Here is a 26,551-nt window from a genome sequence, read left to right as displayed (position 1 = left end):
TATCCAGGTCTCAGTATGATGCCTCCTCCCCTAGAAGAACTTAAGGAGATGTGAACCCTGTAGAAAGGGGATGATGTACAAGACAAGGGCCAAGTCCAACCAGGAGACATGCTTTTAGCATGTTTTTAGAAGAACCCAATAGTTTTTTGTTTGTTTGTTTGTTTGTTTTTTTAAGTCAGAAGGGCCTGGCACAGGCAAACAGGGAGATAGCTGGAAATCACAGTGAGAGGGAATAGAGGAGGCTGGCAGAGGAGCCAGCCCAATGACCCAGATTAGACAGGATGATGGACAAGAAGGAGCAGGGACGAGCTACTCGTCTGTGAGTTACAGAGTTCGGGGCAGACACGGTGAAGGAAGACAGTGTAAACCACGAGAAGACAATAAATGTCCAGAAACAGGATCTGTGGCTGGGTATGGCTGTGGTCCCTTCGGAGGGGATCTCAGACGTAGTGTGGTCTTCTCTGACAGGAAGGTTGGCCTGGAGCAGGATTAGCTCTTCTCCTTCTGGGGTGTCTGAGCCAGAGGAAAGGGAGGACCTGAGCAAAGAGCTGCTTCAGAGAGGGACAACAAAGTTGGTTCCTAGGGTGATGTAAGCCGGCTGTGGGGCGGTGGTGACTGGGGAAGAACATGGCAGCAGTTGTTCTGGGGAGTCTCTGTGAAAGGAGGGAGGGGTCACAGAGCAAAAGGATGGGGAGGGCTGTGCTCAGTGAAGGATGGACAGAGGGACTTCGGGGGGGGTAGAGAGGTAGCAACGACTTGTAAAGTATCAGGCATTGTCAAGGGCATCTAAGGGGCACATCCTCTAGCGGCCAGAGTGAAAGGCTCCTGGAGGAGGAGGTAAGATCCACAGGGTAGGGCAGGAGGAAGGATCCATTTGGAACATAGCTAAAGATGAGCTGAAATTCCAGGGCAGGGAAATGTCTGTCCTGGTCCACCCTTCAACTAGCTACCAAAGAGGGCAGGGTGCATAGAAGGAACCTCAGAAAACCCATAGGCTCTTCGGCATTAGCTGCCTTTGTTTACTTAATGGCTCGCATTTCATCAGTCAGTCATTAGTGACGGATTAGTGCTCATTACTCATAGGCACTGGCTTGCTTCCTTGAGGTCAGCTGGGCACAGCAGCGGAGCGAGAGTCCACAGTGTGTCCACGCTTCACAGCTCGCTGGTTCTGTGTTTCGAGAACCGGGCTCAGCTGCTACATCTAGACATGATTCTTTCATGAGCTAACCTGGAGAGTCGTCTAGTCATTTCTCAAGGGAATTCCAGAATCATCTGAGTGCATTCAAGAGAGCACCCCATTTTCCCCTCCGACAGGTCATCTAGGAATACTGCTGGGCATCAAAGCCATGTTAGTACATGGCAGCCAGGCGTTCTACCATAGAGTCACATCCCCATGCCAGAGGATGCCACTCCCGTTGGCCTCTACAGACGACGGGCCACAGCTCCTTGCACAGCTTGGCTCCTGCCCTATTTCCCTGAGAGATATTGTAAGTACATGTTAGTTACCCATTTCCAATTTAAATAGATAATAGCCCCACGGGATGCAATTCCTGACTGTTGGGGACGGGAGGCTTGGGACATTTTTTACAAAGCCTCTCTCCCTCTATCGCTGCATAGGCAGCATGGGACCCCCAATCAGAAAGGGCTGAGATGGTCTCCTTTGTTCACTAATTTTATTCTTTCCAATACGTCTGCTTTCTTCACAGTACACCCAAGACTCAACTGCACAGTTCAAACTTGGACGTCACTGGTCAGTCCACATGCCTTCCCAGTGCTCACACTGCGTTGCCTAACAAGTGTTGCTGGACACATGGAACATCATTCTGACTCTGCAGACCTCCCCTCCTGTACAGCCTTTCTCACAGCCTCTGGGCCACACTCAGGGAGGATGCACGGAGAAAGACAAAGACCGCTGTCTCTGATATTGTCTTTCCCTGCTTATAGGACACTGATGTTAAGCTCTGTGGGCACTGTGTTTCTGTCTGTGAAACTGTGGAGGTGACAATACCCTACAGGCTGCCAGGTGTATTAGGTGAGCACCTGATGGCGGTGGGCACCGTGTGCTCACAACACACAGCTCTCAAGTGTGTCCATGCCACTGAGGAGCATCTTGGAAGCTAGGGGACAACCCTGCATCTCTCTCTATACCTCCAAATCCTAAGCCAGTGCTACCTTGGGGCCTTCCTGAATGACCCAGCACTTTATTTACTGATCGAGATTCTTCTACAGTACCTTGTGATTCTGAGAACCAAGTCCCAAGTTCCGATGCCTGCTCACTTTTAAGGCCTTTAGGATCCTGTGCCTGTGTGTGTAGTTGGAACGGTGTGCTCTGCCATCACTACTGGGCACTGCTGACCAGTACGAGGCTCCACACTCACAGGGCGTCTTCATGTCCCTGTGCTTTGCACAGCTCACCTTCTGCCTGGAGTACACCCTCTCTTCCCAGCCTGTAGTCCTTTTCTGTTTCTCTTTTCTATCTCAGTGTGAATGCCCTTCCCTCAGAAAGCCTTGCTTGTCCGCTGGGAGTGGTCTGAGAGGACCCTTGTGAGTGGATGTCCACCACTTCTCCATTCTTGCACACCGTGGGCCTCCCTGCGAGCCCTATACAAGCCGGGATGGGCTTGAGCTCACCGTTCCACCCTCAGCATGATGCCTGTGATTGATGTCTACAGGCATCTGCTGGAAGAAATGAATGAGCATCTCCTACTGCTGCTGTGTCTAAAGCAGAAAAGTGACCTGGATTCAGGGCCAATGGCTGCCATTCTGCCAGAGGGGTTTGTCTGATGGGGAAGTGGAGGCGGGAGAGGGGCGGGATAATGTCTGACTCACGAGGAGTCTGCAGTTGGACAGTCCAGACAAGGCCCAAGCCCCAGGGGCCTATGAGTGGGAGTTAGGCCTAACTGATGGGCTCTCTTGTCCTAGCGCCCCAGGCAAAGTTAGCTCTCTAATTGCTGCTACAAGATAGGAACAGTAACCAGATGGGGTTTGGGGAAATTCCATCAAGGCAGAAGCATTTAGGGCCTCGAGTTCTAAGATGAGGTGTTGGGTATGTATGTTAGAGGTCAGCATCAGAGGAAAACAATTCCTGCTTCCTCCGGCATTTCTTCAGCAATGGAAGCTTAGGCTCCGGAGATCCAACCCTGGCTCCAAGGAAGAGGCATGTTTCCGGCATCCACAGTGGGGGATAGAGGAAGAATTTGGGGAAAGCAGCTTCATAGCTTCCCACATCTGAGAGACTCCACCCAAGAAACAAAGCCCCAGGGACCCAACTTATCCTTCAGGCTAGGAGGCCCTCTGGGTAGCATGGTAGACCCCAGCCAGCACAGAGGTGGGTTCTGGTTACTTTTTGCCTGGCAAGGGCGATTCTCTCATAGCTCTCATACACTGAGCTCCTAATGCCAGCTCGTGGAGGAGCTGTACTGTTTGTCCCTGTGACATCTGCCTCTGTCCTGATCTGACGGCCAGATTAGTTGATGACTGTACTCTTCGGTCTGTGTCATGGGACTGGCCCTCAAGTGTCTGTCTCGCTGGTCCCTCTCAGGCTCTTCTGCTTGGTGTGAGTGTCAGTGACAAGATAGCACAGTGGTAGAGTTCAGGAAACCACGCCTTACAGTTGTGGCTGAAAACACGGGTACAAGATGCCTATGTATGGCCTGTTAGGCTTCTCTTGTCTCCCTCAACACCAGCATTCCCTGACTCCCTGTCTTCCCAGGTCCCCATAGGCTAGCCTCTTGCATTTGACTCTTCTAATGTGTCATATGGGTCACCTTCCTCTTCGATAGTCCTTGAGGTATCCACTGCAAAGGAGGTGACAGGAGATAGATACTTCATGTTTATGAGCTAGAACTAATTTTTATTTCATTTAAACAACTCCTCCACTGTAAAATGTCAATATTCTAAGTTTTACTTTTTCCCCTTCATAGAATGATCCAAAACAAGAAACAAGAATTCCAATCAGGAAGCTGCTTTCTCAGCATCTACTAACTGGGTCTTTTGACATGCATGTTCATTGCAAACACATGCTCATCAATAGAGCATATGGAAAGAGGCACACACACATGCTGGTATGTAAAATTAAATGGAATAAGGAGGGTTTTATTCTGGAGTGCTGACTAGCTAAAATGAGGGCTGGGACAGAATTTCAAGTTAACTCTCAAGTTAGAAACTTCTCTAAACACAACCCTTTACAGTTCCTCCTTATTTAATTATTTCATTAGTTATTTAGTTATTTTTGATACAGAGTTTCTCTATGTGGCTCTGCTGTCCTGGAGCTCTCTTTGTAAATCATGGTGGCCTTCAATTCAGAGACCGCCTGCCTCTGTCTCCGAGTGCTGGGATCAGAGGTGTGTGCCACCTCTGCCTGGCTAAGCATTCATTTCTATAACTCTCATCCGGGAGGGAGAACTGGGAATACACACACTTAGAGCACTTCCTCACCAGTCAGAAGTTCACGGCTTCACGGGATTTACCATTCTTTCTCTAAACATCCCCAAGTGAAGTAATGGAACTTTCTAGATTCTTGCTTTAAGAACACTCAGCTCCGGGTAGCTAAGCTGATTCAGAGGGTAAAGGTATCTCCTGCCAAATCTGAAGACCTAAGCTGGATCCCTGGGACATGCATGGTGGAAAGAAAGGACCAGCTTCTGAAAATTGTCCTCTGATGTCCACTCGTGCCTGAGCATGCCCCCATACACATAAATAAGAAATGTAAAAATATCAAAAATAGCATCCATCTAGAAATAACCCCATATTTTCCTAAATACTATTCTTGAATGCTAGGAGATCATGTGCCTGTCTCCAACTGCTTGGCTCTGTTGGCTATTCTGTCATGTTCAAGTTGGCACAAGTTGGGGCAGCCACAGCAGAACCTTTGACCACAGGGCCTAGGGCAGTGGCTTAGTTCCAGATCTACATGGGAGTCACTTGGGAGGGCCCTAACCAATATGGTCAGTGCTCTACTTCCAGAGAGTCTCCTTAACTCCTCTGAGGTCTGGCCTGGGCATGAGCTATTAGGGATGCCTAAGTGAGCTTTATGAAGAGTAATTCATGACTTTCTCTTGGGCTTCAGTTCCCTCTAAGGAGTTCTTGCCCTAATCTTTGTAGGCTATGTTTCTCTTTTGGGGAAAATGCACTGCACACATGATCACAACTTTGCTTCATTTAATTTTGTTTTTTGGGGTGTGTGTGTGCTGAGTATGCGTGTGTGGTATATGTATGTGTGTAGGTATGTGTAACTGTGTGTTGTGTGTGCTGAGTGTTGTATGCATGTTATGTGTGTATTGGTGTGGTAAGTATGCGTGTTGCATGTATGCGTATTGCATGTGTGTGTAGGGTGCGTGTGTGTGTTGTGTACATGTGTGTGTGGTGAATATGTGTGTGCATGGTGTATATGTGTGTATGCTGAGTGTGTAGGTTGTGTGTATAGTGAGTATGTATGTTCTGTATATGTATATGTGTGTGGTTTTATGTGTTTTGTTTGTGGTATATGTGTGTAGGTGTGGTGAGTATGTGTTGTGTTCTGTCTAGGTGGTATGTGTGTGTGGTGTGGTATATGTGAGTGTGTGGTGTGTGTGTGTGTGTGTGTTGTGTGGCGTGTCTGTGTGGTATGTGGTGTGTGTGTAGGAGGGTGCTGGGGATAGAACAGAACCCTGAGCTTCATGCATGCTCAGCCAGTGTTCTGCCACTCAACTACAGCCACAGCCTGTCCCTGTGTAACAGAGGCTGTTGGTCTATCAAAAAAAGCACAGCTGTCCAGAAACTCGGCTCCACAGTGGTGGGGCTCGGCCTCTGTATTTCAACAGCTCTGAGGGATTCAGATGCACAGCCTGGCTGAGGCTCTGTACGGAGGGTGGATCACTTTCTTTTTCCTATGAGCTTCAAAACAGTCTTTTGGATGTTGAAAAGCCTGTTCAGCAGCCCCCAGTTCTGGATTCGGCTCCTTGAAGTTCATGCTAACTGGGCATTTCTTTTCAGTTTCTCTCTTCCATCTATACTTGATACTTCTTGAAAAATAAAGTAATAAAATAAAATAACAGAGACATCTGAAAGCTTGCCAGTGAACCACACTGGTTTCTTTCTAAGCCACTTTGAGAGGCAGGATGCTCAGTAGCTAGCCTTCGTGCCCTCTGCCTGACCACCATGTCAGAGGTTCCTAATCTGGGGGCCGCCACCCTCACAAGGTGAGGATCAGGTGTTTACATTGTGATTCACAATAGTAGCAAATCCACAGCTATGAAGTAGCAATGAAATAATTTTATGGTTTGATGATCAGCACAGCATGAGGAACTGCAGCATTAGGGAGGTTGAGAATCTAGATTCTATTTGTATGGTTGCAAGTTGCCATGTGGATGCTGGGACTTGAACCTCTGGAAAAAGCAACCAGTGCTCTTAACTGCTGAGCCATCTAGCCCCCTAGATTTTATTCTGGATTCTCCAATTACCAACACTTCTAGCCTTGGGCAAATATGTCATCTCCATGTCTTCATTTACATAAAACAAGGGCGTTAATCCTATTCCCCAGCCATATATTTCAGGATCAAGAGACTGAATACACTCAAGTGGGAACACCAAATGCCATAATTATTAGCGTGGTCCATCTCAAACATCGATCAAAGCCGTCGGGATGGAGCAAACAGCATCATCTTTTGGTTGATCCAGGAAAAGCCTTCTGTCTGGTGTCACTTTGTAGCAGCAATGTCCTTTCATCTCCTATGCCTGCTAAGTCTAGAAGTGGCCAGCCTTCACTTACAGCAAAAAGTCAAGTGTGTGACCACTCAAAAGAAGCTTCCTTAGCTGGTTATATTTAGGAATATATATGTATATGCAATCCATATGTGCATGCAGGAACAAATGATGACAAAACAGGCCAGGAATCTGAAGGAGAGAGGGAAGAGGCATATGGGAGGGTTTGGAGGGAGGGAAGGGAGGGGGAAATGTCATGATTAAGTTACAGCCTTAAAAAAATAAACAAACAGAAATGAGAAAAACAAAACAGAACCTTGTGTGCCTGTTCCATCCCCCCCCCCCCGGCTTTATGTTCCCTGATATAACATCCATGGTAGTGGTATGTGGGCTGTGCACCCTGGTGGGATCTATGTATACTTTCTGAAACAAGGCAACATGAAGAAGAGCAAACAGATTTTGCTTTGAGCACTGCTTCCTGTTGCTGCTATCTATGAAGAACAGGCATGCACAGGGCCCTGGGGGCCTGGGGCACTGGGTTCAGCAGAGCCTGACAAAGTGGGGCCAGGCGCCTCTGGTCCTGATGTCACCTGCCTGGAGCCAAGGCTCAGGTGCCTTGGCCTTCTCAGTCTCCAAGAAATGCCCACACCACCTGCCTGGAGCAAGGACTCAGTGCTTAGGGCTTCTTATTTTCCAAGAAGTGTCTCCACTTGCTTCTCCTCTTTAATAATCTGAAGTTCAAAATTAGCCAATGCAATCTCTGACAACTATCTATTCTCCGCTGCACATGAGCCACAGTCCTGGAGTTGTGACCACTACTCTCATTTCATAAAGCTGCTTGAGCCTTGGATGAGAGAAGGCAGCCAACACTAATTTCTCTTTGAAACATGAACAATGAGCTTTACAGCAGCTAAATTCAGAACCCTTCACTCAGTTTCTGGCCACTCCCTGGTCTAAAGAGGGAAAAGGAGGTTTTGGGGAGGAGGTGGTTGGTACACAAAGACAGGAACCACAGAAACCACAGATGGGGGACCCCACAATCCCCATTCCCCATCACAGTATGGCAGCTCTCCGCAATAACCAACTTCTGCAGGGCATTGTGAACATTCTCTCTCTCTCTCTCTCTCTCTCTCTCTCTCTCTCTCTGTTGTAACTTAATCATGGCATTTCCCCCCTTCCTTTTTTTTATCCACACACACACACTTCTTGCCTTCCTGGCCTAGAACTCACTCATCCCCCATGTCTTTAGTGTGGAGATGACAGGCATTGTCCACCATACCTGGGATATTCACATACATGTATTAATATGCAAGTATATAATATATACATGTAAGATATATGCATTTATATGTAATACATGTGCACATCCATTTCACTTTTTAATCTGGTATCTGGTGGAGGTCTAATGTAGGTCCTCACCTTCTATCTTGTAGAGGCACAGCCTCTAGTTTCGGCCCCTGTGCTCTGCACTCCAGGCTGTTGGCCCAGGAGCTTCCAGCTAAGTTACTGTCTCCACCTCTGATCTCACTTTAGTGTGCTGGGATTATGGGTGTGTACCACTGCAATCAACTTTTCACCCGGGTTCTGAGGCTTGAACTTCGGTCATTGTACTTGTGGACTCCTTACTTTTAGATGATAAGACATCTCCCAAGCCATTTTAATTAACTAATTATTCTATCTATCTATCTATCTATCTATCTATCTATCTATCTATCTATCTATCATCTATCTTGTTTTTTAGAGACAGGGTTTCTCAGCATAGCCTTGGCTGTCCTGGAACTAGCTCTTGTAGACCAGGTTGGCCTCGAACTCACAAAGAGCTGCCTGCCTCTGCTTCCCAAGTGCTGGGATTAAAGGCGTGCGCCACCACTGCCAGGCAGTTTGGTTATTTTAAGCAAATGTAAGGAGTGTAGAGTGAGACTCGGGAATCTGGGGGCCCAGACTGTGACGGTCCTCTCCATGGACTTGACCGGACACCTCTGAGTCCCCTGAGCTCATCTGTGAGGGTGTCTGTGCAGAGAATTTTAACTGAGAAGGGGATGGCCCCCCTGAACGTGCATGGCACCATCTCTTGTGCTGGAGCCCTGACCTGACTAAAAAGGAGAAAGGGAGGAAGCCAGCTAAGAGCCCATCTGTCTGCTCCTGACATGGTGGTCTGTGTCTTCTCTGTGAGCCTAGTAAACCTTTTCTCTCTTAAGTTCTTCAGCAAGGCACGTGGTCACTGCGAGGAGAAAGGTGACTAACATAGCCTAAAGCAAGAGTTGACAAATTCCTCTAAAAGGCCAGATAGTAAACAGGTTAGACTCTGTGAGCCAGGGAGTGTCTGTTGCCACCATACCACGGCTCCAAGCTTGTAGCACAAAGGCGTTATCGACACCATGCCACTGAATGGCCCTGGGTAGCATTCCAATAAAACTTTATTCAGATTCTGACATCAGACTCTCACACCTGGAGAAGCTGTTTATTCAAGAAGGGAAATCAGGGTCTCATGAACATACAACACGATACAGCTATGTGTGTTGTATATAGTGGCAAACTTAGGTTTTCCTGGTGAGAATGTACTGTGTTGGGTTTTTGACAGGGTGGTGCACTGATTTAGAGGTGAGGTACAGTTCACTTGTCTTACATGTAAGATTCTGGGTTCATCCTCAGGATTGCAGTGAGTCTCACTGATGAAGCAAATCCTCATAAAAGCTGACTTTCTGGGGTACCACAGCTCTCTCTGAAGGTTCCCAGGACACAAGGAACCCCTCAGTCTTCAATGACATATCACGCTCTATGGGGGAGGCTGTAATAAAGGGGGGGTGCTTCTCCTAGATAAAGACCACATGGAGTTGATTGCCTGAGACCATTAACTCCGGGAACACCTTCACCCCCTCCCTCTGCTCTTGGAAAAGAGGCTTTGTGGGCAGTGCTCACAACTACCTACCTAGGCCTGCCCAGCATCCACAAGAACACTCCGGCTAGGACCATTTGACTACAAAACCTGGCAACAGAAATAGAAAGCCTAAATTCTAACTGAGAGTCCTGTGGAGCTGATTGAGTCTGCTCTGCCCGACTTCAGCACACATGAACAAACTTCCCTTTGCTTGAACGAACTCTGGAGAGCCTAGCAGGGAGCACCAGGCCCAAATTGCCCTTCAAGAGCATAACTGAGGGCAGGAGAGGGTTAATCTCCATTTACAGGGCTGCATACCAGCCCCAAGACCTGATGCTAAGGACAGGAGTCTTTTGGTGCCATGTGGTAAAGGAATGCCCTTTCTTGGAAGATTGGCCCAAAGCCACTGGCTGGTCCTCTCGCACCTCAGCCACCCTTCCTCCCTGCCTGGAACTCCTCTGTCTTGGCAGTTGTGGCTGACTGATGGCTCAGATAATGGATGTCTTCCATAGCCCAGTGTTCCATGTGTGTGGGTATCAGCCTGGTGTTTCTCCCTGCTACGGTGCCTGGCACAGCCTCAGTGGGAAAAAGTAATAAAGCTCAGAGCGACAGATTTGGCTAGATGTGGACCCTGCACAAGTGCCTTTGGTGCCCCCACACACGAAACCTGCAGCCACTCTTAAGGGCAGGTGGGCGCTGCCATATTCTACTATGAGGATAAAAGCCAGACTTGTAGGCATTAAGCGACTTGCCCAAGTGCCTTCAGCCTTCAGCAAGCAGTGAGTCAGGGCTGGTGTTCAGTTTGTTCTGCCTGGGGCTGGGTTCCCTGGCATGAGCCATCCTGCCTCCTAGTAAGACCTACCTGCCAGGAGGCATAGATGTGGTGATCTATGCACTTGGCTAGAAGAACTCTGCCTCGCCAAAGCTTACCAGTTACAGGACTTGTGCAGGTGTGTGGCTGCACCAAAGGAAATGAATTCACCTCACATTGCCTAGTTCGTTCAGCCCCCATGACTGTTAGGAGTTTGGTCTTGGAGCTGCAGAGACAGTTCAGTGATTGAAAGAACTTAGTGTTCTTGCAGAGGAAAATGGGTTTGGTTCCTAGCACTCACATGACAGCTTAGAATTACCTGAAACTCCAGTTCTATGACATCTGATCCTGACCTCGGTGAGCTCTTGTATGCATGTGGTATAAATACATACTCACTGACACACACACACACACACACACATACACACACTAAAATAAACATCTAAAAAAAGATTCCAGGGTCATTTCTTACACCTTATGGGGGCAGCACGCACCTAATTCATAGTCCTTAGGAATTTGGAGCTTTTTATGTATGTCCCAGTACATATCACTTCATGCTATCACTACAAGATTCAGTAAACCATAGTTTACATGTACTCTCTGTGATGTGTTCTGTATTTTGTTCCAATGCTCTGTCTCTTCTATTCTTTTCTGCCCCATCCTAACCTGTTTTTCCACTGAACTGATTTGACAGCCTACTACTAGGTGGGTCTTGAGGTTCGGCAAGAAGGTCTTGGCGGGGGGGGGGGGGGGGCAGAGGCTTAGCATGGTATGGAAAACACGGATGAACAGCTGTAGGAAGAGATACCACCCTGTCTACTGCTGCTTCTTGGGCCCAAAGTCACAGAGCTGGGCCCTGCAGTGCACAGGCTGTACACGGCTGGGCACGCAGCAGTCACATCTGAGGTTGGTAATGCATCAGGAGACCGAGTCTCCAGCTGGAAGCAGGCAGCAGACCGTGGCAAACCTGAGCTAACTGGCAGTCACCACTGACTGTGGGTGTTTCAATGTAATGTCACCGCTAAGAGCTGGAGTCTTCAAGAGGGAAACATTGCAGCCTGGCCCTGGCCAAGCCCAGCATTCTCTACTTACCAGCCTCTCCCACTCCTCCCCCTTATTTATGAAAATGTGCTGGCTAGAGATCAGTTCTCTTGGCCTAGGATTTACTATTATGCTGCCTGCTGGCTTCTAAACAGTAACCGTAAACATTCAAATATGTGTCTCTCGCGTCAAGGTGAGATCACTGCTTTCCCTCTCGATTCAACAGCAAGTGTAGGTTTCCTAATATAGGTTCTAATTACTTTACACTTCCAGGCATAGACTGGCACAGCCATAAAAGGTGAGAAGAGACTTTAGAGATAAATTCAGGAGAAAAATACTATCTGGGCAAGGGCTGTAGAGATCTCTAAGATTTACAGAGTGTAACATCTGCTCATCCCCAAACAGACCAAATACCTGCACTATATCAGGAGACATCCTAAGTGCAGGGAATGCACCATGAACAAAGAAAGCAGTGAAAGCCCCTCAGTAGAAGTAATTGTTGACCTTGGCTCATGGGTCTAAGGTCGTGCACTGGACCCTTGTCTCTACGTTAGGGCATGATTGGAATTTTCTATAATAAAAACTTAAAAATATGAGCCCTACCCTTAAAGGCATGATGCCAAGTGGAACCCAACACAACAATGAAAGAAAAAACAGACACACAGTGTGTGATTCCATTTACGTAAAACTTGAAAAAAAAACTGAAATAGCAGCTACAAGAGGAAGCTGAGAAGACGGGGACAGCTCAGTTGGGCAAACACTCACTATGCAAGCAGGAGGACCTGAGTTTGCTTCCTGGAACCCACACAGAAAATAAGCTGGGTATGCGGACACCTGTAATCCAGCACTGGGAAGGCAGAGGCGTGTAGATGGCACCGCCTCATTGGCCAACTAGCCTAGTTGAATATGGGAGTACTACATCAATGAAGAATGTTTGTATCAAAAAACAAGGTGGGCAATGCCTGAGTTAATGCTGGATGTCATTTCTGGCCACACACACACACAGAGACAGAGAGACAGAGAGAGAGAGAGAGAGAGAGAGAGAGAGAGAGAGAGAGAGAGAGAGAGAGACCGCTGTACATGAACACATATTCCAAAAGAAAAGACTAGACTCTCTCCTGTAGAAAAGCAAATCAAACCTGTTCCGAGCTAAGGAACCAGGCCCTTCTGGAGAGGATGGAGGTGGTCCTTACACTTACTGTGTAGGCAGAAAGACAGGTACAGATACTTTTAGAATTCATCACAATCGTATAGTCCATTGTACAGTTTACTGTCAGAAATTTTAGAACTCCACAGATTCCTTCCCTCATGAAGCATGGTGACATGGAGATCTGCAAGGAGTCTTGGGGACTACTTAAACCCTTTACTTTATCTGAGGGGAGAAGACTGCCCTAGTAACTCGCTCAGGGTCGTGCAGACTGCAGGGACCAGTCCCCAGGTGTCTAGTCTTCTCCTCAGCTCACTGCCTGTGATACAGAATGGGAGTGGAATTTTGGGACTCTGTGTTTTGGGGTGGCTCTATTCTGGGTTATTTGGGACCAGCGTGGTGCTTAGGGCCCAAGTCAGTCACACTTCTCTGGAAAGACTTCAAAGGGAGATGGTTGCTGTAGGAGGAGGGAAGTCAGCTTCTGTCTCCAGGAAAGACAGAGTTCACGCTGCAAGTCATCCCAGTTAACAAGCCTACTCTGTAGAGCTTGTCTCTATAAAAGGCCGAAGGTTTCATGCTTCACTGGTCCAGCCTTAGCAGTCCAGACTCATCTGGACTCACAAGACACGCGCGGCTCCGTGGAAACCCTTCAATGTGGAGTACGTCTTGGATATGGGAATTCAGAAAAACATGGCTAAAAGATGGCTAGTGTGCCTGTGGTCAGGCCCCTTCACTTTGAAAAGATAAAGGTTGATGTGACGTCATCACAGACATCATCATAGACGACAAACCTGTCGAATTCCAGAATTCTACGGTCATACTTCCGTATTACTCTTTTTTTCCTCCCTGAGACAGGGTTTCTCTGTGTAGCCCTGGCTGATCTGAAGCTCACTTTGTAGATCAGGCTACCCTTGAAACTCACAGAGATACACCTGCCTCTGCCTCCCTGAGTGCTGGATTAAGGGAGTGTGCTATCACACCGAGCTGAATATTACTTTTAGGTTACATCTGGCACCCAACAAGGGGCACAAACCCATGACTCTGGGATTATGAGTCCCGTGCTATGTGTCTCTGGGTTTTTATTAATTGTGCTATACACATCCAAGTCTACCTGCTCCTTCCACTGTTGGCACAAACAATAGGAGTAAACAGGGCATCCATACCCCATAAACAAAAGTAGACTTGGGGGGCTTCTTTCTGTCATGACTGACAATTCCATGGAGATTCAAGGCATGGACTTTGAGGCTGGTACAGACAGAGGATCCCATGAGCATGCCCAGTGTGCCTATATACTGTACTCTGCAGAGAGTAAAGGTGGGCTGGAGGCCTTAAAGGCTGCAGGACTGAGCTCCTTCTTCGGAAGTACTGAGGCTGTTTATTATTTTCCTTTATAAAGGAAAGGAGCCAGCCTCGGAGCTCTGTCACTGCTCTCCTGGCTGCTGGCCTATCCTTCAAAACTCTCTACGAGACAAAGGCCGGAGCACACTGCTCCTTTAGCAAGGTGGCCCCATGTTTAAGATGGAGGGAGGGTGGGACTCTTGGGACCGTGGAGGAGCCTGTCTGGTGGGCTCCTCCTATTGACCCTGGCTTTCTCACCCTTTGAGAGGCCAGGCTTACCGTTCTTCTCCTCAGCCGTGTCAGCAGAGTTCTGGAGCTTTTCCTCACTAGTACCACCTATATATTCCAATCGGTTTCTCCCTGTACGCTAACTTTGTCTAGGCACTGAACATAGAGTGTTGGTAGAAAGATTTTTGTCTTGCTGCTGTCAATGTTCTCCTCCAGGACTGCAAGGAAAGGCCTAAGGATGGCTCTATCATGTTGGTTAGAAGTGGAATAAAGCCACCTTCCCACAGATGCCTCTCTCTTTGACCGTCTTCATCTTTCTCTGCCCAGATTTGGCTTCTCCAGCCAGCTGGCTCTGCTTTCTCCTGCCTCTCTCCCTTTCCATCACACTTAGCTGCACGGAGCCTCCAGTGCTTTCAACAGGCAGGTGTGGGTTGTATGCGTATGGTCAAGTATTGATGGGGTAAGGAGGAGATTAAGTCCAATAAATACTATGCCGATGAACTCATGACGGTACAACCCAACCCAACAGCCATAAAGGCATAAAGAAAACTCATGAGCCCAGGGAAAGGCCCAATCAAGTCCAGAACTCACTAGATGGGCTCTGACCCTTTCCTGGGATGTTAGGAGGACTGACGTGAAGTACTGCCTAGTCTTTCACCACAACCCACAGGAAGACTCCTGGAATCAGACTTCTCAGATGGCAAAAATGGCTAGTTTGAGTTTTCACCCCATAACGGCTTGGTTAAGGGACATCCAGATGTCTGTGCCCTGGAATGGTGTTCATTGATGACAGCTACCATGCTAACACCAGAACACTGGAAACCACACAGCTGCATTCAGCCAAAACACTCCTGAGAATGAAGGCAGAGCGAACACATGTGGTGAGCAAGTCACAGAGCAAAGAAAGGCAACTTGGGCCAGCTGTGGTGAAGCATGGGAGGTGGAGGGAGGGGATTAGGAGCTTGAAGACACAGCTACCTGTAGTCCAGTCTGGGCTACATAGCTCTCTATTCTAAAAACAAAGGGATTTGCCACGAAGCAACCTTTGGCACCATCACAAGAGATAAAACTTGAGAATCTCCCATCTGGCAAGTCACCCTTTGCTGTACCAATGGCTGCATCAGAATTAAGGCCATTAGCCCTGCAGAGACTCCTGAGTGGCATTCCTTCCCAGTCTTCAGATACTATTTTACCTCTTTATAGCTACCGCCCTGAGAGGTGGTGCTGCCCCGTATCTAGACTCCCTTCATCTCTGTGTGACAGGGGTGCTACACAGACCAGCTTCCCCCAGCCTCAGGCTCCTCATCTTCCTCACTATCCTGTTTCCTGGGTACCAGACACAGCACTCATCATTCTAAGATCCCATAGGCCAAAGTGGAAGGCCACAGTTTTATCTGATTCCCGAGCCCAAATACCATATGATTTCCCATAATACTTAATTAACTCTTGGTTCCCAGAGCCTTGGTGAGAAAGGAAGAGCGCCTGCAGACTAAAGAAAAACAGCATGAAGGGAGAGAGTGGAACTAAACTTTCCCAAGAAGTTGGAGCACACAAGGCATCTTAGGCTCGCTACTGGTCCTGTGTTCAATGCTACGAGAGAACTATTCTCACTCCATTTTACAGATAAGACCGTCTGAGGATCAGGGTGAAGTGATTTCTCACAATCTTAAGGTTATCCTGTGACAGCAATCATAGTCAACCCCAGTCCTTCTGTGATCAAAGCCAGTACCCTGTCCTCTGTAGCACGCCGTAACTTAACCAACCAACAAAAACAGGGATGTGGACTTTCCCTGCGGCTTCTAGACCTGGGCCAGAGCCCCCCTGGCTCTTTGTGAGAGTGAATAGCCTCTTAGGGGGAAGGGATCTCACTCTGACATGGAAGCTGTCTTGGAGGTGTCTTTGGTGAAGGACCCTGCAAAGCCCTGGTCCTGAGACACCAGGATGGAAGATGATGATGGTGTCTCATTGGCCTCTGCATTACCGTCCATGCTAGTCGGGTCCCTGGGCAGGTGGACCAGCATTAGGGGGAGGGGATGCCTGCCCAGCCGGGCTCCTCCTGGGGCTGCTAAGTAAGTGAGCATGTGAGTTCTTGAGCCCACTTCCCAGGTTTTCTCTCAGCACAGCCCAGTCATGCAGGAGCATGCAGGGGGGGCTTCCATCGGGGTCCTGCCATGCAGCATGGATGGCTGAATGGAGACGGATCATGAGGTTGAGAAGGGCCTCTATGTTATGGGGCCTGTGGGCTCACCTACCTGGAGAGACTCCCCACTCTGGAAGCCTTACCTTACAGAGGGACATTCACACTGAAGCAAACTTGAAAAGAGAGAACACGTACACAAAGAAAGTTTACTTGGCCAGTATTTCCCTTGTTGCCTTTGGCGTTCATGGAGGACAGCTAGGGCTCTGAGGGAAGCAGCTCTCTCCCTCTTAACTGGCTTGCTCCCATTCCAGTGGTGAAACCCCCGGAGCCTGTGATCTCAGAGTCTAATTCTTTGGGGTGCACCAAATGGGAACCAGAAGTGAGCTGACTAGCCCCGCAATCTGCAGTGTCAGCCATACCAAATACATCTCTTCTCCCCTCAATCCCCCCAAAAGATAAGCCTACTGGGAGCACAAAAACTAGATGAGGGAGACGTATTAGTGATCAGACACCATCACCATCTTGGAAGGAAGGCTCCAGTGAGACAGTGTTCACACTTGGCTGTCGCCTCTAGTCTAGTTCACATTTGGAGAGAAGGCTCCAATGAGACAATGTTCACACTTGGCTGTCACCTCTATTCTAGTTCACACTTGGAGGGAAGGCTCCAATGAGAGTGTTCACACTTGGCTCTCGCCTCTAGTCTAGTTCATACTTGGAGGGAAGGCTCCAATGAGAGTGTTCACACTTGGCTGTCACCTCTAGTCTAGTTCACACTTGGAGGGAAGGCTCCAATGAGAGTGTTCACACTTGGCTCTCACCTCTAGTCTAGTTCACACTTGGAGGGAAGGCTCCAATGAGACAATGTTCACACTTGGCTCTCACCTCTAGTCTAGTTCATACTTGGAGAGAAGGCTCCAATGAGAGTGTTCACACTTGGCTCTCACCTCTAGTCTAGTTCACACTTGGAGGGAAGGCTAAGGTGAGACAGTGTTCACACTTGGCTGTCGCCTCTAGTCTAGTTCACACTTGGAGAGAAGGCTCCAATGAGAGTGTTCACACTTGGCTGTCACCTCTAGTCTAGTTCACACTTGGAGGGAAGGCTCCAGTGAGACAGTGTTCACACTTGGCTGTCACCTCTAGTCTAGTTCACACTTGGAGGGAAGGCTCCAGTGAGACAGTGTTCACACTTGGCTGTCACCTCTAGTCTAGTTCACACTTGGAGGGAAGGCTCCAGTGAGACAGTGTTCACACTTGGCTCTCACCTCTAGTCTAGTTCACACTTGGAGGGAAGGCTCCAGTGAGACAGAGTTCACACTTGGCTCTCACCTCTAGTCTAGTTCATACTTGGAGGGAAGGCTCCAGTGAGACAGAGTTCACACTTGGCTCTCACCTCTAGTCTAGTTCACACTTGGAGGGAAGGCTCCAGTGAGACAGTGTTCACACTTGGCTGTCGCCTCTAGTCTAGTTCACACTTGGAGGGAAGGCTCCAATGAGAGTGTTCACACTTGACTCTCACCTCTAGTCTAGTTCACACTTGGAGGGAAGGCTCTAGTGAGACAGTGTTCACACTTGGCTGTCACCTCTAGTCTAAGGAGTTTGCTGGCTTTGTTGATTTGACTGCACGTCCATAGAGCTTTTTGGTTTGGTGTTGATGGCATATCATTTATATAAAATCAGTGTATGGGTGCAGAGAGCTGGGACAGGAGGAACACACAGGGAACATGAGGGAGGAGGGTACAGCAGTCAAGAAGACATACGAGAAGAGACTTTCCATGCTGAAGCAGAAGCCACTGAGTGGGGGCCCACACAAAGGGGTGACAGCCTGCAGGCTGGAAACCCCCATTGCACTCCTAACCTCTGGGGAACCAGAGCAAGGGTTACACAGTGAGGCTGAGACGCCAGAGGCACAGGATTCTCAGCTTAGCAAACACGTCAGGAAGGCAGAGAGCCCGCAGGGACAGCAGCCAGGGGAGGTATGCGATGGAAACTGACCAGAGGCCAAATTCCAGCCTCCAATCTGAACAATCTCTTTGGTGATACCTTCAGAGGCAGGAGGCTTCCTGTGGAGGGGATGGGATGGGAGTCAGGTCGGAAGCTGCTCTGATGTCGCCCTCAGCCCCTGTGGGTGTGAGCGGGACCCAGTCTCCAGGTGAACCCGCCATGGCAGAAACGGTTTTGCCTGGTGTGATGGGTTGGTGGAGACTTAAGCGTTCTAGAGACACAAGATACTACATTGTGGCTATTCTCAAATGCTAGACTGGATGCTTGGGCCACTCCTGGGCCAAACAAAACCTTTTCCCCCTGAATCCACCAGGCAGGTCACCTTCCAGGTGACTCAGCTCTGGTAGCCAGTAAGGGAACTGAGGTAGTGGCTGCTGAGTAGGTTTCTGGGGAGTGGTGGCATTCTGGTATAAGGCCAACAGGGCAGAGCTGGAGAATAAGTGGAGTTAGTTCCAAAGAGAAGAAAGCCAGGCTTTCTCGTGCCCTCCAGCACCTGAGCACACTTCCCTAAAGGTATCTGTGTTAATGGGTGGGGGGGGTGTTGGGAGATGGGGGTGTCTTTTCTGTCTTATTTGCTGGTTTAAGCTTGTGCCCAATTTCTCTTTGTGCTAGCAACACCTCCAAGGCTAGTGCTGTCTGCTCAGAGAGCTTATCTTTTTCTTCACACGGTATCTATCCCTTCATGTGCCATCTGTCTGTAAGACAAGATCCAAACACTTCACAGTGTCCTGGCGTATAGTCCCATGTCCTCATTGCTTTTTCTCGGTGTTGAACTATCTTTCCTTCCTTGAGCTCTCCCAGGAAGGCAAATGACATGTCCTCCATAGATAAGATACCTGAGGCCAAAGAAAGCCAGTCTCGCAAGGAACCTCTGCCCCGCGAGCAGGAGGGCTCCGTGGCAGCGTGCTGCAGGATCTCCCTCCGCAGGGACTTGTGCATGGCTGCTTTGGCCTAAGGCGTGGCGGCTAATGGAGCACAGAGCTGGCCTGCCTCCCTGCTACCGCCTGGGCTAGGCAGACATCCCTGTGCTCGTTGGCTACACGAGGAGGGTGGCTCATAAAAACCCACGGAGTTTCCACACTGGGCCTGTGAGGTTCTCCCAGGTGATATACATGGAGTGGTTTTGGTTTAATTCAGCATCTTCTGCTAGACTTGCACCCACAGGTAGCGCAGAGTGACTCTTCTACATTGCAGGGATGAGCTTTAGCTTGGGGACAGGGTCAGGACACCTTCCTGATAATTGCTTTCTCTTCTTCTTTCTCTTCCTCCCTCCCTCCTCCTCCTCCTTTTTCCTTTTCACTCGCAGATTTGATATTTATGACAGAGACCTCAGATCCCAAGGACAGAAATGTGATCAAATATTTAAATACCTCGATGAAGTCTCCGAAGACCTGAGACTAGCAGCTCTGACCATGCCACAGGACTCGGCCAAAGTATGGCCAGAAACACCTCTCACACGATCTGGCTCCCCACTTTCTTCATCCCTAATGCCCTAATTTCCTCATCTCAGCTAAAACAAAACAGCGCATTGAACCCTTCTTCCTTAGTCCCCCAGCAGGGTGGTTTGGGGCATAGTGGGGAAACATATACAAGACAGTTTCCATGGAAACAGTGAAGATAGTTTTAGGAAAGTAAGATGGATGTTGGACCTACATGGCCCAGTCCTTCCTTTCTTTTGGTCATACCCTCACAGGGAAAGAAAGCCACCAGAAGCTCATGTGGGTCCCCGAGCAAAGGAATTGAGCAGGGACCTGTTTATAATTCCCAGGGGAAGGCTTCCCAGAGGCTAAAGTAAGGGCAGTCCTTGTCTCCTGTGGACTGGGGTCCGGGGGAGTATGGAATCCCAACTGATCCCAGACCCAGAGAAATACTTCCTCTTCTGGTTTCTGAAAACCCCTTGCCTACGGGAACATCTTCACACCTGCCTAGGGATAACCTGAAGGGGTCTCCACCTGCCGGAGCCCTGGTGAGACCTACCCCATTTGCTCCCCCACTCTTCCCCGTTTCTTCAGTGTCTGGGTTCTGTCCCAGATCCCAGGCCCACAGTGATCTCACAGCATTCTTCACAGCCCCCGTCACTCCGCTCTCACTCTGGAACCAAGGTGTGCTTCCTCTCCAAATGTCTTGGGATAGGACCCATAGAAGCCAAGCAAGGACGAGACTACTAAGAGACCACATCCAGTCTAAAGATTGGAAACTCAGTGAGGATATCCTGGATTGATCGGGCTTTAAGAGCTGCCTTAGGAACTTGAGTTTCTCACCATTGCTTAAATTCCAGAGCCTGCCTTGGATTGGAGTAGAAATTCCTAGGAAAGGCCCGTGGTCACTTCTTTTTACCCCATCATCTGTTAGACCGACCCCAGGGAGAGCCTAGTCCCAGTGACTCCATTCATTAAAAAACATCCTTTGTAAACTGAGGCTCAAGCTCGCTCTCACTTCTTTCCTGTTAGGAGTTTCTCTGCAGCACTAACTTCCCGGCCTTTGCTTCCCTTGATAGCCCTAGGGGGGCTTCCTTGGGCCTCTTCACCTTACACTCTCTTGAGAGGCCGTGCCTATTCCTCAGCCAGCCTTTCTGGCTCTGACTGGTCCTCCCTGCGTCTGGCTGAAAGTGCCTTGCTGACATAGAGTCTCAACGTAAGTTCAAGCCAATCTACGGATGGCAATGACATCTGACTGGCCGTGGGTCTTGTCTGGGTTCTTGTTAGCTGGGGTTGCATGGTTATAATTCTGCTTCTCATTTCTCTAGGGATTAAGTCAGATTCCATGGAAATTATAATTCACCTCTCGGGCTTGATCCTTCTGTTTCTTCTCAACCTCTGGCGACCTGCTTCATATATTCTGTCGGGTATCCAGTTACTTTTCCCCTTTGAGGCTACTTTAGAGCCCAGGCCGAGCCATCAGATAGGCTTGACACATGCAGTGAGCTCTATCAGCCCTACAGCCAGAACCTCAAACCTTCCTTAGGTACAAAATCCACTGTATGAACTTGGCACGGGGTGAAGTGGGGGTGGAGGGGCAAGCTGTGGTAAGATGGGTTAAAGTGGAGTGGAGGTTCGCAAAGAGAAACAGACCACAAGCCTGGCCTGTTCCAAGCTGTGTGTCTCTCAAAAAGCACGCAGACCAAAGCGAAAGCAAAATAGGAATACTAGCAAGCCTTAGCCTATGTCACATCAACCTGTCACTTTTGGCTTTGTCTATGGTCTGGAGCATACTCATCACCTGGCAATCACCTTCCAGAATATTCCTCTCTGGGGGTCCAAGGGACACTTGAGGTCTTTCCTATCCTTGCAGGTGGGGGAGGAAGGTCTCCTCGGACAGGACATGGTGACCCATGGCTGGTTGATGATCTCAGGTCTCCTGCCAGCCTCACAGGTCTGGGATCCTGTCTAAGAGACTCTTCCCTTTGGTTCCCAGGTGCCTGAAGCTGGCTGCCCGGATTCTCAGCCTGAAGAACTCACTACCTCATGAAATACCGGAATTGAGATACCTCTCTCGGGATTACATTGCCTGCTCTTTGAACACTGCCATAGTAGGTCAGGTCACAGGCCATGGCCTTGGTTCTCCAGCCAAGCCTTGAGTGTAGTACTCTGTCCAGCTTTCCGAGTGTCTCGTCCCTTTGATCTCCAGCCCTCACCTGTGCTTGGCACTGCACATGGAGGTCAGCCCATGCTGTGCCCGGAGCAGGCAGAGGGCAGGAACACATGAGAGACAGGACTATGACTCCCCGCAGGACTTGGGGTCAGTCTTTCTTGCAATAGCCACTGAATCTCACTTCACTCTCTGTCATACAAGGACCACGGCAAACACTTAGGTCACGCTTTCCTCTACACGGCTGCTTTCAAAGCCAAAACCCCATTTCTCTCTCAAGAAACATCCTCATCTCTGTGTCACGGGGAGACCTAGGATCACCATGGCTGCCAGAATAAACAAACACAGCGCGGAGGCGGCAGGTGTCATTGTTGACAGTCAACACCTAAGGCCTCAGACTCTCCTAGGGGAGACCCCTCCCTGGGCTTGCAGCCACACCCCAGGTACAAAAGTGCCAGCTGACCGTGGAGGGCAAGGGCTGGGACCCACTTACAATTCTCGGCTTGAAGGGGGGCTTGATTTTCTTCTGCTCCAGCAGCACCCAGTCGATCTCCTTGAAGAAGGGGTGCTGTTTGATGGCTTCTTCCCCGTTCTGTGTCGCCACACAGCCCAGGCGCTTGTGAGGATTCTTGGTCATGAACTGCGGGAGGAAGGCACGAGAGAATTACTGACGGAGGCTCCCAGGCATGGGTCATGAGGGAATATCTTCCACATTGCTTCCCATATCGGCACGGACACGCTAGGGGCCTCGCTCCCACTGTGTTCTGCCCGTGAATACGATGTAGCATGCGCCAGATAGTATTCTAAACCCCCGGACAGATGCGCACTCATCTCCGCATGAGGTACGATTGCTAGCTATACTTTATCAGGGAGGAACTTAAGGCACAGAGAGGTTAGTAAACTGGGCTAAAGATACACAGCCGGCGAGGTGCCAAGTTGCTATTAGGACCTAACTCCTTTTCTCTCATTGCATCCGGACGTTCAAGTCTTTTCAGCAGAGACTGAGATCTGATATACAGAAGTAAGGAAAGATAACGAGCATGTACATATATGCATATATATGCAAATGATTATCTACCTCCCATCTCTCTCCTTTCCCAACCCCCTCTTGTTTCTTTAGTTAGTTTGAATTTCCAATTGCCACACAAAAAACCCCATGTAGAATCCAGCAAGATGGATTACCGGTGGATAAAGACACTTGCTTTTACGGAATCTGACAGTCTGCGATGGATCACGGGGTCACGTGTGATGCCGGGAGAGAAGCAAGGCGTGCTAATGGTTCTCCGACCTCCACGTGTATGGCATGGCACACGGGTGTATGGGTATGGTTTTGGTGCCTATCAAAAATATTTTTATTTCTTTTTTTTTTTGGTGTACACTGGTTTTCAGCTATTTGGCTGAAGTTATGTTTATTCCCAGGACTGACTGCTTTGGTAGACATGAGCTCATCATGCAGAACATGGAAGTTTGTCACTGTGACTTACTTATGAGCACTAAAAGTAATAACATTTCTATAACTCACATGGACATGTTTTAAAATTACGTGTGTATGTGTATGTATGTATGTGCGTGTGTGTGTGTATGTGCGTGTGTATGCGTGTATGTGCATGTGATGTGTGTGTGCGTGTGTGCGTGCATAAATGTGTGTGTATGTGCGTGTGTGCATGTGTGTGTGATGTGTTTTTCCTGCATGTTTTGGAGATCAAGGGCAACATTTTATAGGGCAAAGGTCAGTGGGAAAAGAACCCGAGAGGACAGACTGTGGTGGAATTGCAAGGCTCACCAGCAAGTAAGATCTTCTTAAGCAGGAAAGGGTTAAGGTTAGAGGTCAGGGTCCCACCATATTCCCCTGGTGTTGTCGAACCCAAACCACATGGGCATGCGCTTTCTCAGACAGGAAGCCACAGAGAAGATGGGGATCAGTGCTTAGAAGCCTCAAATTTGTAGATGACCCATGATCTTCATCTCTGGACTAGATCTTCCTCTACACACTCTTGTTTAGTACATGGCGACGTCTCAGTTTGCGTCCTGCCTACTCTTCAGGGTCTCCATGCAGTGTTTGCATATTCTCTAAGAAGCAATCGAGATGCCGAGTCCTCTGCAGCTGGCTTGAGCACCACATTTCTTGTCCATCTAAATTATAAGCTTGATGAGCTGCCTCCTACAGGCTGCCCGGTAGGTACACTGGAAAGACTGAACAGGATGCTGAGGGCTCAGTCTTGTGGGATGGAGCCGAGTACAAGCAGCAGTAAGGGGTTGTTCTCTGCTTTACAACACAAATGGCCTTCTCTATATCCTGAGCCACCTCCACACGGGTAACACCCTTCAGAGACATATCTCTAAGGGCGGAGTCTTAGAAAACGGGGGCTGGAAACATTGAGTGACAACCTAAAGGAACGGGATGGGGGTTCCAAAGAGAAACAGAGGACTCCTCCCTTGCGTAGCCCTTCCTGCCCCCCCCCCTTCTAGCAGAGGAAAGAGAAGCCTCAGGATGAGGCCCTGGGGAAACACCTGGGCCAGAGCGCTCCTCTCAGACCTTAGCAGTTAACACAGCATGACCTCTAACTCCTGAGTCTCTGCAGGTCAACAGTTTCCTTTTTTGCCCCAAAATTCATTTTTTAATTTTAAAATTCTGTGTAGGTATACATGTGTGGGGGTGTTTGGGTGGGAATGGAGGGCAGAGTTCAGAAGACACCAGTCTCGGGAAGCTAAGATTACAGGTGGGTGTCAACTGCTCAGCATGGGTGCCTACAATCAAACTCAGGGCCTCTGTAACAGAAGCCCGTGCTTTTAACCACCAGGCCACCAATCCAGCCCCAGGTGTTGACAGTTTTCCTACTCAGTGCTACTGACATCCTTTGCTGTAGGGCTGGCCTGTGAACGGTAGGCTGTTCAGCAACATCTCTGATACACCTCAGTATATCTTCACACCCAGCCCCGCCAACGGTGTCAACTCCAATATCTCCAAACATTGCTGGATGTGTCTACAGGGAGGATGTCAAAACCGTGGTGCTGACTAGACCATCTGAAGAGGGGGAGGGATGGAGAGAGGGAAGAAGGGAGGGAGGGAGGGAGGGAGGGAGGGAGGGAGGGAGGGAGGGAGGGAAAAAAAGAAAAAGAGAGAGAGGGAGGGAGGCGGGGAGAGAGAGAGAGAGAGAGAGAGAGAGAGAGAGAGAGAGAGAGAGAGAGAGAAGGAAGAGAGGGAAGAAGGGAGATGGGGGAGGAAGAGAGAGTGAGGCCACACATTTGTCTGCTATGTGGGCCGAGGACCCTGAGAAGGGGGCTGAGCTGGTGTCGGCCAGGCTCAGTCCTGCTCTCTCCAGTGTGGAGATTAGCTGCCTGGGGCCAGGTGGGGATCTCAGAACTACAGCGGAAGGTTCATCACTCCAGGATGCTCTTTGGTGGGGGGAACCCATGAGACAGCTGCCCAAGGGCTTTTCTAAGTGTAGAGATAGGCAGACACAACATCCAGTAGAAGTGAGAGCCCCTTCTTTGAGGATGAGATAGATATAGGGCCTCCTGAGCTCTGTTTCAACAAAGAAAGGTAAAGGAGTGAGAATCTGACTCTGTATCTTCTTGGTATACACCTAGGGAACTTCTGAAAGGTTGTATAAAACTCCACACAGAGCATAGGGGACAGGCAGATGGACATGGGGACAAAACGAAGCCCTGGTAGCATCCCATGTTGTGCTTTTGGCATTTAAAGGACTCATTATGTGAGAACACAAGGCTGGGCAGGGCCCAGAGATGGGGCAGAGCCCAGGACTTTATTCTACTCGGGGATCAGTGAGAAACCCCAGAAAAGAAACAAGGGCATGGATCAAAGGGTGGTACCCAAGAGTGACCCATATGAGCTCGGCTTTGACCTGCACACCCTTCTTAGGGAAGGAGTTCAAAGCAGAGACTTGGCTGGCTTCTAGCTGCCTCTCGGAAAGGCTGGCTGGTCTGCTGAAGGAAGCTCTCACCGCTGCAGGCCTGTGCTTAGCTGGAGGTAGGGAGTGGACACACTCCAGACAGGTGTGGCTCTCAAGCAAACTACAAGTCACCTGTCACATCACTGTCTTGTATACCGAAGGCATTTTTCACCTTGTCAACTGGGGCAAAGGGAACAACACAGAGAGCAGCCATCTTCCATGTGGCAACGGACGCTGTGTGTGGCGCCTAGGATGTGCCCGCCATTGTCTGCAGCTCCCAGGATCTGTGAGGGAAACTGATAAAACCCCTGCCCTGCCCTGTGAGAGGGCTTCCATCCTCATGGCAGCAAACAGACTGCAAATGGATAATTTTGTAGCCAGGCATGGTGGCGCACGCCTTTAATCCCAGCACTTGGGAGGCAGAGGCAGGTGGATCTCAGTGTACAGAGTGCCAGGACAGGCTCCAAAGCAACACACAGAAACCCTGACACAAATACATTTTTAAAAAAGGTTATATTTTTAAATTGACTAGTTTACTTCCAGGGTGGTGAGTGCAGGCCCATGAACGCTGCCATGGGCACGTAGAGATCAGAGATCAACTCCCAGGAGGGAGTCTCTTCTTTCCTGACGAAGCAGGGTCTCTCGTTTGTGCCAGGCCGCGTAGCCTGTGAGCTCCTGGCTGTTTGCAGCCTCCTCTCACTGTGGCAATGTTAGAAGTGTAGGTGACCCCACTGCATGGGGCTCTTTACACGGCTTCTGTGGACTGAACTTGGAAAGCAAGTGC

At 49.2% G+C, this 26,551-nt stretch overlaps 1 protein-coding gene across 4 annotated transcripts in view; it reads right to left on the bottom strand.

The window, feature by feature from the left end:
• The window catches only part of Prkce (protein kinase C epsilon), a 524,437-nt gene that overhangs the window by 5,292 nt on the left and 492,594 nt on the right, over positions 1–26,551 (bottom strand). For 2 of the 4 annotated variants that reach the window (XM_075955632.1, XM_075955633.1), the window contains 2 exons: positions 22,347–22,493; positions 16,408–16,437 (listed from right to left, as the gene is read on the bottom strand). In XM_075955632.1, the coding sequence (XP_075811747.1) occupies positions 16,423–16,437; positions 22,347–22,493 (162 nt within the window). In that variant the 3' untranslated portion in view covers positions 16,408–16,422. The remainder of the gene's footprint in view (positions 1–16,407; positions 16,438–22,346; positions 22,494–26,551) is intronic. The other 2 variants (XM_075955630.1, XM_075955631.1) reach the window with 1 other exon arrangement.

The sequence above is a fragment of the Microtus pennsylvanicus genome, chromosome 21 (genome assembly GCF_037038515.1).
Source record: "Microtus pennsylvanicus isolate mMicPen1 chromosome 21, mMicPen1.hap1, whole genome shotgun sequence".
Lineage (NCBI taxonomy): Eukaryota > Metazoa > Chordata > Mammalia > Rodentia > Cricetidae > Microtus > Microtus pennsylvanicus.
Note: the sequence above shows the minus strand (reverse complement) of the source record. Positions and strands in the feature narration are given on the sequence as shown.